The sequence below is a fragment of the Eptatretus burgeri genome, chromosome 10, assembly GCF_056783735.1.
Source record: "Eptatretus burgeri isolate ZD-2024b chromosome 10, Ebu_testis_v1, whole genome shotgun sequence".
Taxonomy (NCBI): domain Eukaryota; kingdom Metazoa; phylum Chordata; class Myxini; order Myxiniformes; family Myxinidae; genus Eptatretus; species Eptatretus burgeri.
Window position 1 is genome coordinate 26,950,082 of NC_140970.1, and position 15,064 is coordinate 26,965,145.

Genomic DNA, 15,064 nt, shown 5'->3' on the forward strand with positions numbered 1-15,064 from the left:
ACAGTAACTCTCCCAGAAACTGATCACATGACTAAATTGGGGCATTTGCCGATTTGGAAAAATGCACCCATCCCCAGCACCTTAGATTTCTTTTTATCAAACTGCATCTTCCAATCTTTTGCCCAATCTGTTAAAATATTGAGACATTCCTGAATCTGATCACTTTTTTCCCCCCCACCACCCTTCCCCCAACCCCCACACCCCTCTTTGCTCCCTACCTTACATCCATGCTTTGTGTCATCTACAAATTTGGAAAAAGCAACTATTAACCCGACTATTCAAATAATTGATGTAAATTATGAACCAGCTACTTTCAAACCTCCCAGCCAGACATTCTTCCATTCACAGCTACTCTTTCCTTCTGATCATAAATCCAGTGATGGATCAAGTTGTTGACCCAACCAACCACTCCACAAGCTCTAACCTCAGCTAACAACCCCCTGCGTGGTACCTTATCAAATGACTTATGAAATTCGAGATATGCAACATCCACTGCCCTTCTCTCATCCACCCGATCAGAAAATGCTTCGAAGAACTCCAACACATTTATTAAGGATGACCTCCCTTTACGTATTGAGTGCTGGCTACCTTTAACGCGTTTAAAGGTAAAGAAATGGCTCCCCCCTCTGATCCCTATTCAACATCTCCAACTTCTTTCATGAAGATGTGAAATAAACTAGTCTGTAGTTATCCAATTATTCTCTGAATATTTTCTTCAATAACAGTATATTACATTCGCTACTCTTCAATCCTCTGGAACACTGTCCCGACTCCAATGAGCTGCTAAAGATAAACATATCGGCTTAACATCGCCCTCGTGTGCTCTGCCACCTCCCTCAATACTCCACACGTATGTATGTATATATATATATATATATATATATATATATATATATATATATATATATATATATATATATATATATATATATATATATATATATATATACACACACATACATAATACATAGTCGAGGCTTGTGGAAGAGCTCGAACAGTGAACAGATCAGGATGCAAAAGATAAAAACAGGACGCAAAACATGCATGTATGGGTTGGACAAAATGGATACAGAAAGACATAAGGAGGGAAAACTGAAAAAAAATGGGAAGAGGAGGGATTTGGATGGGGTTAACGAGAGTAGGAAAGATCATGGTTTCGGATCGGGGATGATTTGAGATGATGGTGAACAGCCGTCTTGAAGACCTGGAGGGAAGAATGAGATTGAAGAGGTTGTGGTCATCGATTACACAGGTGGCAAAAAAGAGGAACAAATGAGTGGGGTGAGAAGTGATCCTGCGTTTAGGTAGCATCACCAGAAGGGGGTTCGTGGTGGACCGTGTGAGCCCTGCAGAAACCTGGGGGGATGAAGGGGGGGGACAAGGCATGGAAAGAGCAGAGGGTGCAAGACCAGAAAGGAGGCAGTCGAAGACAGACCACCAACCTGCCTGTGATGGAGAAGTGATAGACCCAGAGATTCAGCTTCATCACGAGAGATTCCAATGACATTGAAGGCATTGGTTTCCACGGCATCAAGCTAAGTAAAGCCCAGAGGGAAGAGCAGAACTCCATCCAAGCTGCAGATGAAGGCCTTGTAGGTAGGACTTTGGATGACGGGGGATGCCCAGTCAGCAACTGGCATTGGAAACCAACTTTGAAATGTGGTGTGCCCAAGAAAGATCATAGCTGATGGTGAGACCCAGGAGTTTGAATGACTGACCTTCCTCAAGAGGAATGTCAAGAAAGTAGATGGGGGGGGGGGGTTCCAGACGGTTCTTTCAGAGAGAGATAATGAGTGTGAGATTTGTCCAAATTGAAAGACATATTCGAAGTGTTTCATCAGCTTGTGATATTTTTTTCTCCAAGATCTGAAGAGAGGGAAGAGGCTGCAGCCTGTCTATCTGAAGGATGAGGGATGTCATGGCAGAGGGTGGAGTCATCAGTAAATAGATAGAGGATTTTCTAGAGAGTCAGAGAGATCATTGATGAAGAATATGAAAAGGACTGGGCCCAGAACGCTGCCTTGGGGTACTCCAATCTTGAAAGAGAGAGGAGATGAAAGGATTCCCTTGAAAGCCACACATTGGCAACGAGAGTAGAAGTCAGTGAGCCATGTGTGGAGTTGTCCAAGTGGATTCCATAGACAGAGAGTTTGGAGAGCAATGCGGGATGCCAGACTGTATCAAATGCACGAGATATGTGCAGAGACATGGCCCTGATTTCAAGTGTGACATTGAGTGCCTCCATCCATTGTTGGGTGGGTAGAAGCAGCACGTCCAAGGTGAAGTGACCTGATCTGAAACCAAATTGGTGATCTGAGATGAGATTGTCAGAGAAAAGGAAGGATTTCATATCAACTGTGATCATGAATTCCACGACCTTGCTGACGATTGTAAGCCGATATGTGTCTGTCATTAAGTTGATCAGTTTTCGCATCTTTTTTAATGTGACGCAGTGATGTTGGCAGATTTCCAAGCAGATGGAAGATGACCGAGCGCAAAAGACAGGGTGAAAATTGCAGAGAGAGAGAGAGCATGCGGAAGAGCAGCAGAGAAGGTTTTTAGGACACATGAGCTGATGCTGTCCGATCCAGTGGCAGAGTCACAGTCGAGGGCTGAAAGAACCTTCTCCACCTTCTCAGGTGCAAAAGACACAGGGTCCAGGGGGGGGGAGGGAGAGAAAGAGAAAGAGAAAGAGACTCGGGACACAAGATTTTAAAGCAATTGAAGCACTCAGCCTTCTCATGAGCAGAGTTGGTTGTGGTGCCATTTGAAGAGAGGGAAGGGGAGCATACTCCAGAGACAGACTTCACAAGGTGCCACCAGGTTTTTGAGGAGGGAGACCAGTTTGAAAGCTCATTGTTGAGGTTAGACAGATGTTGTTTTCGAGCTCTCCTGGGAGTGGACGCACACTTGTTGCTTGGAATGCACTGACATTTCCTTCGGTCAGATTTGCATTCCAGGAAGAGAAGGCAAGTTGTTTTATGCTGGTGCAGATTATCTGCCCAAGAGCTTTACTACATCCACCACCGAAAGTGGACGGAGGTTATAGTTTCACCCCTGTTTGTTTGACTGTGAACAAGATATCTCGAAAGGTTGTGGTCGAGTTGTGACAAAATAGGTGGATGAGTTGGTTTGGTGACAAGAACAAGCCGATTCGATTTTGGTTCAGGCCAAATCTTATTCTAATCGTTCTTATCTTATTCTTGTGTTAGATTTTCCAGCAGCTCCTTAACTTCCTCAGAAATCCTACGTCAAACTCCTCTCGGCTCCAAAGGACCTTCCTCACCCCCGATATATTGTTACTAATCTGGAACCCATCGCACACAACAGCCAGAGTCCTTATAGATCAGTTATATCGGTAAGTATGCGTTTCTAGTTCGGGTCCCGTCCCTTGTTTAATGGGTAATTAAGTGTACGTGTACTGCGAAGTTGTTTTGTAGTCAGGTCTTTAAATCCTTAGATCCAACAAAGCAACCACCCTACCATTTCCATTCACAACTCCTCCACTGAACTAGTGCTTAACCAGGCTCCCCTTGCTGTTCAGTTGGAGCGAACAGCGTGTTCCCATTCACAACTTCTCCACTGAACTAGCGCTTTATAGCGCGTGCCCATTCACAACTTCTCCACTGAACTAGCGCTTTATGAGGCTCCCCTTGCTGTTCAGTTGGAGTTTTCACAGCGCGTCAACACCTGATCCCTGTCCAATCAAGCAGGGACAGAGCGTCCGACACCGAGGCTCCGCCCCGCTCAGGGAGCGGATAAAAAGACCACGCTCCCTTTGGAATCGTGTGTTTGTGTTCATGTTCGTGTTGGCGTCAGAGCCTGGTTGTGTGTCGGAGCCTGAGGAGAATCACTTGCTTCGCCTGCCTCCTCGCTTGTTTTTGCCGTCCGGATTGTGCTGGCGTCTGCCGCTGCACTCCTGGTGCCTTCGTCCTTGACACCACGTGAAAGCTGCGGGTTTGAGTCCCGCCACTGAGTCAGATCGTCGAAGACCGCACGAGGCGGACAGGTCCAAGCACAGGCTCTGGCCTCCAGGTCACCTTTACTCGAGCTGGAAGCCTTCAATAAAGACCCGACGAGGTCCGTTTCTCTCGGGTGTGTGTCTGTGTGTGGGCCCCGTCTCTCAAGTAGAATTGTCAAGTGCTGCTGCTCACTGTACATCACCTGCCTGATATTCGGATAACTCTGGCCTTACGTGCTTCCCACCCTGATAATTTATTGTAACATTTCTTGTAATGTAATATTGAATGTCCCAGCTCGTTCCCTGTCATTTCTTTTATTGACTTAGTTTGGTGCGTGTTGAGAAATAGCGAGGCAGTAAATTGATCATTTGGACCGACAAGCCTCGGTAACCATCCGCTCGGGTTACACACGGTTCGGGCACGGTAACGGGTCGTCCCGCTCGAGAGTGTGAATTCCCCGGTAGCTTTTCCACGTGGCTAATTAGGTATATTGAAGTTTGGCAATTAACCCTTCCCCACGCAGTCGAATTATTGGCGATTCATGGTCCTGTAAGGGACCCGTGCCTTCCGGACTTATCCGAGGGTCACGACCTAAATTCCGGTGTGTTCGGTGGAGCCGACTCTACTGCTCCCTCTAGCGGTCGTGCTCGCCACCACAACAATATCCTCTCAGCTCAAGCTGTTGGTAATTCCCTTGACTGTTCTTGTGTAAATGTTGAAGCAAAAATCACTTCAATAAGCCTGCCATGTCGCTTTCATCACTCACTCTTCTAAATACGATTCGTCAATGTGGCCACACTTGTCTATCACCCCATTCCCGTATTCACAAGGAACGACACAATCGTCAAGACTACAACATTCACCAAGCTGTTCAGAAATACAGTAACATCGTCCGCGGGGAAGCACACACCTGAACACACGTGGTGACTGCGTCACGTGACGAAACCTGACCGCTTTTCCTGTGCCCGTGCGATCCGTTCACGCTGTAAAGATCTACGAGACTCTATATAGATCATAGATCCCATTCATGTTCGTTGGTCCTTCAATCGAGAAATTTTCCCCCCAAGTATTTGTCTGCAGTTACAGGTTCGATATTAAATCGAACTACTTGCCGTAATATCGGTGCAGCTTTGTTACGGGTCGTGTTTTATTCGGACTTGATCCGTATTATGAACCACGTGATCATGAACGTTCACTCCAAAATCGCCAATTTTACCTTATATCGGCTTTATGTGAAAAGTAATAACGTTCGTTATAATAACCGCAGGACCCTGCCGTACGAATAACGGGAAACATTTGACGAGAATTTTGTTGTATTCGCCCACATAATAAATAGATAAAGCTTGATGGAAATTATAAAAACGATCAAGGTTCTGCTTCGTATCGTAAAGAAAACATGTATTTACAGAAGAAGAAGAAAAAAAAAAACACTAACGAAAATATATCGGAGAAGTGTGTGTAAGCACCAACCGAGCTAATTTATGTTTAGTGGTACACCCTTTAAAGTTTTCGGTTCGTTTGCGTTTGATTTAAATTGTACGTCAATTACTCATTAACTTTTACATAATCTTGAGAGAAACGATTAAAAAAATATATTTTTGCTTGATTAAAACGGTGAAATATTTTCTCAACCCATGTTTCATATCTTCCTGAAGGAATGGAATTCCTTTCGTTGCGGACGATGAGCCCTTGATTTATATTAATTGTATTAATATGTTCGAGTAAAATGCACTTTGACGGCCAGTTCTGAGATTTATCGCATTTAAAGCGGAAAATGTTGTCCGCGCTTCCGAGTTCCTGCGCACACGTGGGAACAAACATGGCTCCGACTACGCGGAGTCGGGTGAAGGCGAAAAACAGTGACAGAGAAGGAGAGAAAGAGCATGGATCGGAAAAAGGGGAAATGCCGGCGGAAGCGCGTACGGGATCCCAAGATAAGGAAGAAGTAATGGCGGGAATGCGAATGAGAGGGAAAGGTCCGACGAGAAGTGGGAGAAGACGAGTAACGAAAACGCCACAGGAGAAGCAGGATAAAGGAGGCTGGGTGGATGGAGGAGAGGAGGGCAATGGCGGAATGGTGGAGAGAGTGCACTGTGAGCATACGTCACAAAAGGGGGCACGTCGGGGGCTGAAGGACGACGGGGCTTTACAGTCGTGCAAACAAGTTGAGGGTTGGGGTGACGGGCTTAATCGTGAGGGCCTTGGTCAGAAGGATGTGGAGACTTGTGATGGGCTTGATGAGGACGTCGAGGTGTCTGAGGGGCTTGGTCAGAAGGAGGATGTGGAGGCATCAGAGGGGCTTGGTCAGAAGGAGGATGTGGAGGCATCAGAGGGGCTTGGTCAGAAGGAGCATGTAGAGGAATCAGAGGGGCTTGGTCAGAAGGAGGATGTGGAGGCATTAGATGGGCTTGGTCAGAAGGAGGATGTAGAGGAATCAGAGGGGCTTGGTCAGAAGGAGGATGTGGAGGCATCAGAGGGGCTTGGTCAGAAGGAGCATGTAGAGGAATCAGAGGGGCTTGGTCAGAAGGAGCATGTGGAGGCATTAGATGGGCTTGGTCAGAAGGAGGATGTGGAGACATCAGAGGGGCTTGGTCAAAAGGAAGATGTGGAGACAGAGGGGTTTGGTCAGAAGGAGGATGTAGAGGCATTAGAGGGGCTTGGTCAGAAGGAAGTTGTGGAGGCATCAGAGGGGTTTGGTCAGAAGGAGGATGTAGAGGAATCAGAGGGGCTTGGTCAGAAGGAGGATGTGGAGGCATTAGATGGGCTTGGTCAGAAAGAGGATGTGGAGACATCAGAGGGGCTTGGTCAAAAGGAGGATATGGAGGCATCAGAGGAGCTTGGTCAGAAGGACGATGTGGAGGCATCAGAGGGACTTGGTCAAAAGGACGATGTGGAGGTATCAGAGGGACTTGGTCAGAATGACGATGTGGAGGGATTAGAGGGATTTGGTCAGAAGGAGGATGTGGAGGCATCAGAAGTGCTTGGTCAAAAGGAGGATGTGGAGGCATCAGAAGTGCTTGGTCAAAAGGAGGACGTAGAGGCATCAGAGGAGCTTGGTCAGAAGGACGATGTGGAGGCATCAGAAGGGCTTGGTCATATGGGGAATGTAGAGTTGCGTGGTGGGTCTACAGCGAGCTATGAGGAATGTACAGAAGCATGTGGAGATGAGAAGGTTGTTGACATGTGTGAAGAGGTTTCTCGTGAAAAGGCTCTGCCAACAGAGGCTCTGAAAATACGTGAAGAAGTTTCAGAATCGAAGATTGCTGTCAAAGAAAGGACGTTTGAGATGAAGCCGTGGAAGGAGACAGTGCATCATGTTGAAAAAGTGAAACGGCAAAAGAAACAACACAGTGTGGATGTGACAAATGTGAGACTCGGGTCTGATATCAAACCACTGAACCGTGCATGTTCAGTAATGTTATTAATGACTTTGCTTTAACATCTGAGTCCTTGTCAAGGCCATAAGTTACAGTGTGCTTGGTTTCCACAGGCAAAGCGTGCCAAGCTTTCTGTTGCCGTCATTCCACGAGGAAAGCCCAAATCGGGAAGGGTTTGGAAGGAGCCTAAAACGAGGTAACGGGCACTTTTACATGCAAGGCACGGAGGGGAGTATCTCGGGTTAAAGGAGTTGAAGTGCTGGGCAGAAAATGAACCTCATTTCTGAATCCACGTTGGAAACTGGAAATGACATTTTGTCCTTTCTATATAGTGAAAAGATCAAAGCTGATATTTCTGTGGCAACGTGACTCGTGGAGACTCGATGTGCTAAAAACCTTTAACCCATATTTTGTTAACTGGTTGGTCGTAAGATTATTATCTGGTGAGGCAATTTATTTCTTGTTTTGAAATGAATGACGGCTTATTAATTTTTGATGTTCTGCTGGTCAACACAATGGGCGATGTTAATAATATAACAACAAATTACCCCCGTGCGGGAGTGACGGTCATCTCTGCGAGAAATAATACCACAAGTTCTCAATGTTCAGTTATGACCGAAGACTACTGCGCAGCTCGACTGTGCAGCTCGAACTGCGCAGTTTGGATAAAGATGACTCGGCATTTTGGCGCGCATGCACAAAATTATATTTTGAAAATAAATGCCGACGTTTACATTTCGGGTTTTGAAACTTTTGCACCTTCGGCGGAAAATGTATAAATATAATATACAAGGTCAGCTGCTATGCAATGACACCATTCACTAACTTTTACCATGCCCAGTAGAGAATATATAGCCTCCTGAAGGTAGGGCAGTTTTTGCAAAGTTTGAAGTCACGTGACGCGAAAACGAAAGTGAAATTCGAAAATCCGTCCTGACCAAATTTCGATATTGTCCCATAGATTCATATGCCACAATCAAATTCAACATTGCTTGAGAAATGTAGGAGGAGATAGATTTTGAAAATCGTCATTTTCGCATTTTTTGCCAACTTTGAAGTCACGTGACACGAAAACGAAAGCGAATATCGAAAATCCGGCCCGACCAAAATTTAGATATTGTCCCATAGATTCATTTGCTGTAATCAAATTCAAGATCGCTTGAGAAATGGCGGAGGAGATAGAATTTGAAAATCGTCATTTTCGCAACTTCAAAGGCCTCATGACCTTGACCTTGACCTTGACCTTCGGTGACCTTGAAAGTCATACCATCGTGTACGTCTCATCGACCTCTATCAGGATCACTAATGACCAGATCTCCCGCTTCAACTTCATTGTGAACGAACGGACGGACGGACCCATATTACCCTTTCTCACCAATATTATTAGGTCATTGGAAATGACCTAATAACCAGAGCTTGATTTGTGAAGGTGAACATACAGTGGAGTTGTGTTATAGTTTGTGAGGGATTCCAGGATCAGAACATGTGGTCGTGGTTGAAGGAGAGGACAAGCCACCAACATGAGCACTTTTGATGATTATAAGATTTCTGTTGAAGTGTATCAAGGCATAAGTGTTGTACTAAACTTTTTAACATTGTTTTGTAGATTCTCGCTTGTGGTCTTGGATGCCCCTCTCCGTACATCGTGGAAAGTGAAGATGCGGAAAAGGAAGGAACAGAAGAAGCTTATGCAGCTGTCTCGCTCACTTTCTGAGAAACGATCACAGGAGAAACGGGTGGGTATTCTTTTTACCCTCGCCGAAGGGGGAGGGTATTGCATTTGGTTTTGTTTGTCTGTCGGTCTGTCTTTGTTACTTGCGAAAATCCAAGATTTTTCAAGTACCGGATGTTGGTTGGTCGCGTGTGTTATTTTGTCTGTCTGTCTTTGTTTTTCTGAATGTCAATCGCCTACAGGTCAGATTTTTAAACCGATCTTCACAAAACTTCACCAAATGGTGGGGTTGGTCATAAGCAAGTAGCCAAGATGGTCAAAGGTCAATAACTTGATTCTATTTTGAAAATCCTCAATTTTCATCCAACTGACTTGAAATTTGAAGAGGAGTTGTATATCAGATCACTGAATTCAACCACCAATTATTTTTGAGGTCAAATTTGTTTTCGGGATTTCATAAGTATCGTGCTCTGTACGACGTCTTTCTTGTTTGTTTGTCGGTCTGTTTGTTTGTTTTTATTTGTGAATCTGCATAATGTGCTAATGTGGGCCACAAATGCCACCTAATGGTAGAAAGTAGTACACATTATCTTTTTTTCAACCGAGTTCCTCGATAAAGTATGTACAATTAGAATGCGAGTTCGTCTATAAAATATGGATGATTAAAACCACACAATACAAGTCCAGGCGAGGGTATGCATTCTTTTCTCGTTCTCGTTCCAATTGTCATTGAATTAATGAATATCCTCATAATGTGCCATAAATCTCAATTAAAAATGATTCTTTTTTTTTAACGATGAGCAGAATCTAATTCACAGAATGTGAAATTCCCCCTTAAAATGGTGAATCCTGTTGAAGATGCTGGTGTATGTAAGTGGTCCCGTGATCCTGGCTGGGCTCCACAGACAGGATCACACCTGCTTCCAAAGTCCCCAAGAAGGTCGCGCATCCCGGGTTCTCACTCCCCACACCCGGCTACCAGTTTCCCTGTCCCTCTGGGACAAAGCAGACCACTATGTGCAACATTTTTGCGGGGCTCAGGCAATGCAAAATAGTACTCCAAATATGGACGGATAGAAAGGGTGCTCGTTCTCAACCCTGAGGAGTTGTTACCATAATACGATAGTCAATGCGAATGGTATGTGTGGTACAATGATTGTCTTCGCTGTGCAGCCCAGGGTGGCATTTTGTACTCTTATTGAACCAACTCGCCACTCAAACTACACTTGGAAAGGCACACGCACTTATTGAGCTACGCTGTGCCGCCATTTTTACTGCACCCATGACAATGATAACATGGGGCTTGCAGAGCGAAGCAATTTGCTATATAATCAAAGTGAAAAGAAGAATGTTTTCATATATCACTCATTGGATTCCTGGACATTTTGACAAATTAATTTGCAACACCAGTGTAATTGGAAATCATTGTACAAATTGCCCCGCCTGCGCGAAGCCAAAAGCGGGGATAACCAATTGGTTCACTTTGTTTATCTGTCTGTGTGCAGATAAACAATCAAACATCAGTTTATGATTGAGGAACAACTTGCTTTCAATGAAATGTTAGATTTTGAACATGAATCGAAACACGAACCTGTAGTTTTGCAGGACTTTGACTCGATTGTGCATGCGCAGAGAGGAGTGAGATTTATTATTTTTTTTTTTTACTCTGTTTGCCCGTCCAGCCGTCAAACAAAAATAAAAATAATTCCAAACAGGAAACGTACTGTTTTTATCAACATCGTAAAGGACACAAACAGGCATGAATAAGTAATGTAACATGTTAAATAAGACGGTGCAAAAGATGCTGCTGCAATGGCGATAAACTTGTGGAATTTGTTTTTTGTACAACCTTTAAAATCTAAATTTTATTACAGCGCGGCGACATCGCGCTGTTATATAATTGGCTATTCTGTCCTGTGTCTTCTGTCACACTTATGGCCGCGTACGCCCCTTTGATCTGAGGGCTATAAATATAAATTTGTCCAACGTCACAACTCTTCCCATCATGCATGCTAATTCACCGTGTCTACATTTAAATTTTATAACTGCAAAATTGTTTCATCATTCTTCACCTAGACTTTTACTGCCTCCAGCCACGCGATATCGAAGTATTCGCTTCTTGTTTCAATTAAATTGTATGTGTGAACACTGAAGAAAACAAATCATCTTATTGGCCTTTTCATTTAGCAGTACATGTAATGGACAAAATATGGCATTTTATATCATCTCGTCCAATCAAATTTGCCCCTCGCAGACGTTGCCTTTGTCCTTTTTTAAAATTATTTTTTATTTTATTTTCTGAATTGGAGGTCGTTCATATTATGGTATATTTGTCAATGCACTTGTTTTATTCACCAGTTCTTGACTAATTTCCTTATTCCACCAAAATTGACCATTCTTGCTGTTGGTAATAGGATTTTAGGACAAATAAATGTTTTGATTTTTAATGTTTTTTTTTTAACCTGCCAAAAGGCTAAGGTATGACTTCATCTTAACAACTATTTCTAATATCTGAGCATATAGGAATGTTTGTCCTTCAGGCAGGTATATGCTGCTCAGCGAACATATGACATGACTTTGTTGTGAATGCTATTACTATCACATGTTACAGGAAAAGCATCAACGTATTGAGGAGAACAGGAAACGTCGAGAGGAAAATTCCAGGAAAGCGGAGATTGTTCAGGTGGTAAGTATTTGGTGTAGGAAGGGAGAGGGAGGGTGAGGGTTAGCACCTTGAAGATTTGAAACTTTGCTTTGTGTCACCCTAGGCCATACGCTCACACATCGTTGTGCAAAACATACCAATATAATTCTTGCCAATCGCCTGCTCTCAAGCCATTAATGAGCATGTGTAAATGTGATCATGGGTGAGTACATGAGGTAGTGATGGCCCGTACATTTGAAAGACTGACCATATAATCACAGACACGGAGACAATTCTGCAATCGGTAGAATAAGGGGACAAATGAATGCAAATGGATAACCAGCATGGGCTTTGGGAAGGTGACCAGGTGAGAGTATCTCAAGTGTATGTGACCTTGGGTGGCTTGGGGAGGGCAGAGGTCGGATGTGCCAGGAAAAGCAAGGGCATATGCAAGCTTGTAGAAAATAGAGAGCCCAGCAACTCACCACTGGTGGGAGAGTGACAGTCCTTGGGAATCCATATCCTGCCTTGAGATTACCCTGTTTGTTACCTTTTCTTGTCTCCTTGCATGTTCCTCGTCTACTCATCCCATTCAGTTTCCTCGTTCTGTCTATTCATCCTGACTTGAACTGCTTGTGTTCATTCCTTCCCTATTTCTTCTTTCTCCTTTGTATGCCAGCTTGTGTTCCAGTGCTGTGTCAACTTGATCCCTTCTATCAGCTCTTCCATGAACTTCTATCTCGAAAAACCAAATTGACCTGGAAAGGTGGCTTTAAGAGTAAAAGTAGCCTTCACTCATGACCAGCCTGGCTCCAACTGTTGATTATTACCTCTGCCACTGAAGGTGAAGGAAGTTATGTTTTCACCCCCTTTTCTGTCTGTCTCTGTGTGTTTGTGTGCAGGATATCTCAAAAAGTTGTCGACGGATCCGGATGAAATTTTGTGGACAGGTTGGGTGTGTAACGAGGACGAACTGATTAGATTTTGGTGAAGATCCGGATCTGGATACGAGAGTTATTTAATTTTTTGAGTGATTCTTCACCATTGAGAGATGGGGCCCAAAACGATATAGTACTTTTTAACGTGATATTTCAAAAATGTATTGGTCCCGATATGTTCTTGTGGATCAGTCATTGTTTGGCAGAGTTATGCGCTCTGCCGAGTGCCCTTCCAGTTAAATATTGGAATTGTATCTGGTGGTGTACACGTATCCTGGTGTATCAGTCACTGGTGTACACGTGACACCTGTCCACACTTTGTGGTTTGACTTAATGCCCTCAGGGCATCTTATGCTGGGAACCAAAATGCTACCTATGAATAAGAAGCACCAAGAAAATCCCCTAAACAAAACAGAACAAAATCAAAAGTTTAAAATAAAAAAAACAGTTATAGCTTTTTGATGAGAATAATAAAAAGCAAAACTAAAACCCTAAAAATTGGGGAAAATAAATTTTCCTTTGTAAGACTTCCCAACTTAGGAAGCATTTGTTTTAAGGACCAAAAGCAACTCGATTTGTGAATGAGATGATTATCAAGTAAATTAATAGATCTCTCTATTGTCATTAACTTACCATCTGCATCTTTTATCCATCCTACCAGATCAAAAACCCAGCCAAGATAAAGAGAATGAAGAAGAAACACTTGCGGATGGTGGAACGAAGGGACACACTCCCCTTGCTGCAGGCAAAGCCAAAGCCAGGGGGATGTGTGGCTGGCAGGATCGTGAGAGAAACTCAACACACACGCCTCTGACTTTGGACTCATCAATTTGAGCTATGGACTTAGCACCATGTGGAGTTATTTATCAAAACGTACATTTTGATCTTCTGTGTTGGTTGGGTGAGTGACAGTGCATTCAATTCTGAAGAAACAATGAAGGCATCCATAATGAATGAATAATTTGGTATAATAAGAGACTTGTACATTCTCAGCACCATGCTCCTCTTTCATGCTGTTCAGTTTCATAAACAATTGCATTACTGATTATTTTGTCCATTTGTGCTTATTGTGGATGGAAGTGTATAAACTACAATTTACTTTTTATACTTTTTCACCATCACTCCCTGATACTGAAACGGTGTGCTTCCAGCCTGATCAATGACCAGGCTTGATGGCTTAAACGGAACCCCTCCTGTGACAAAGTTCCTGGTGTAACCAGTGTGGTGATGAAAGAACAGAATCAAGAGGATGCCCTTTATGAAATTTAAAATGAGGTGTTGGTATTGTTCAAGTTGCTTTGCAATGCGTTTGATTTAGCACGATGTTCATGTTCATGGTAACAACATTTTGTTCACAACACCTGGTTATGGGGATGGTATGGCCACAGGCTTGAGGTTGGCTAAACACCTAACTTGAGGCCGTATCCATTGACCTTAATTTCCAGTTGCAGAGAGAATTAAGGATATGAGGCCACCATATTGTCAGCACATGGAGTCATCGCTGTTGCTTGCTGACCAAACTGTTAGGGTTTGGGTTAGCATGTGAGTTATTTGGATTATTTTGAAAGCATGTAAGTAAATAAGGCTGCAGTGTTGGGTTAACTAAATTAGGCTACCCTGTTGGGTTTGGATTACAGTGCTGAATATCTGGGCCTGGAAATTACATCTCCCACAAAATATGTGGATGGTCACAGATTTAGAATAAGTCAGTGTAGGGATGGTTGGATGTCATTTAACTTCAAATGAGTTTCCTCTTGCTACCAGGGTGGTTCAAGGTGGTATTTGCCCCAGTACAAAGTTCATCATGGTGTCATTCTGAGGGCACTATTGAGGTGTTGGTGGAGATCCCGTTAGGGTCACCCAAGGGTTACAACTCCTTGTGCAGATTGCTGAAATTGGAAACCACTTGAGGCTTCGATCTTTATTCTGAGTGGTGGTTGTGGAAGGCAGAACGACTCACCATTGCCTAAAACAGTTCCTCAGTAAAGGATGAAGCTACCTCTCTTTGTTTTTGGATGGAGATCACATCAAACAAGGCATGAAGCCATGCCAGGAAAGGGGTTAAGGGAAGGTTAGATAAAGATAAGGATAAAGCAAAATAAAAGAAAAAGAAATAAAACAAGAAAACGTCCAATACACGGGAAGTAGCAGAAGTCATGTGAAATGCGATGCAACCTCAAAGATGTAAGAAGTAGGAATTACCATTCCTCGTTAAGCTGGGTAGATCATAGAATAACGGGAAGCATGTTATAGGTAGGGAATTCCAAAGCGAGACAGCACGAGGGATAAAACTATGTATACTCTTTCGTTCTGCACTTTGGATCGGCGACAGTGCATGAGTGTGTAGCGATGGCAAACCGAGTCTTGCGCCCAAACATTTGTACAGCAGGAACCAAGTTAGAAAGCTCAGCAGAACATTTGCCATTAAATTATCTGGGGAACAAACAAAGAGTAGCAACTGACCTACAGTG

At 43.6% G+C, this 15,064-nt stretch overlaps 2 protein-coding genes across 3 annotated transcripts in view; one reads left to right on the top strand and one right to left on the bottom strand.

Moving 5' to 3' along the window:
* The window catches only part of LOC147018135 (RNA exonuclease 4-like), a 43,821-nt gene extending 38,800 nt beyond the window's left edge, over window positions 1–5,021 (bottom strand). The window contains exon 1 of one of the 2 annotated variants that reach the window (XM_085897507.1): window positions 4,873–5,021. The gene's annotated coding sequence lies outside the window, so the exon portion shown is untranslated. The remainder of the gene's footprint in view (window positions 1–4,872) is intronic. The other variant, XM_085897508.1, reaches the window with a different exon arrangement.
* Window positions 5,022–5,741: 720 nt separating this feature from the next.
* On the top strand, window positions 5,742–13,639 carry LOC147018136 (uncharacterized). Its single transcript, XM_085897514.1, has 5 exons — window positions 5,742–7,329; window positions 7,453–7,535; window positions 8,946–9,075; window positions 11,623–11,697; window positions 13,255–13,639. The coding sequence occupies exons 1-5, from the start codon at window positions 5,782–5,784 to the stop codon at window positions 13,405–13,407; spliced, it is 1,989 nt and encodes a 662-aa protein (XP_085753640.1). The 5' UTR covers window positions 5,742–5,781; the 3' UTR covers window positions 13,408–13,639.
* The last annotated feature ends 1,425 nt before the right edge of the window (window positions 13,640–15,064 follow it).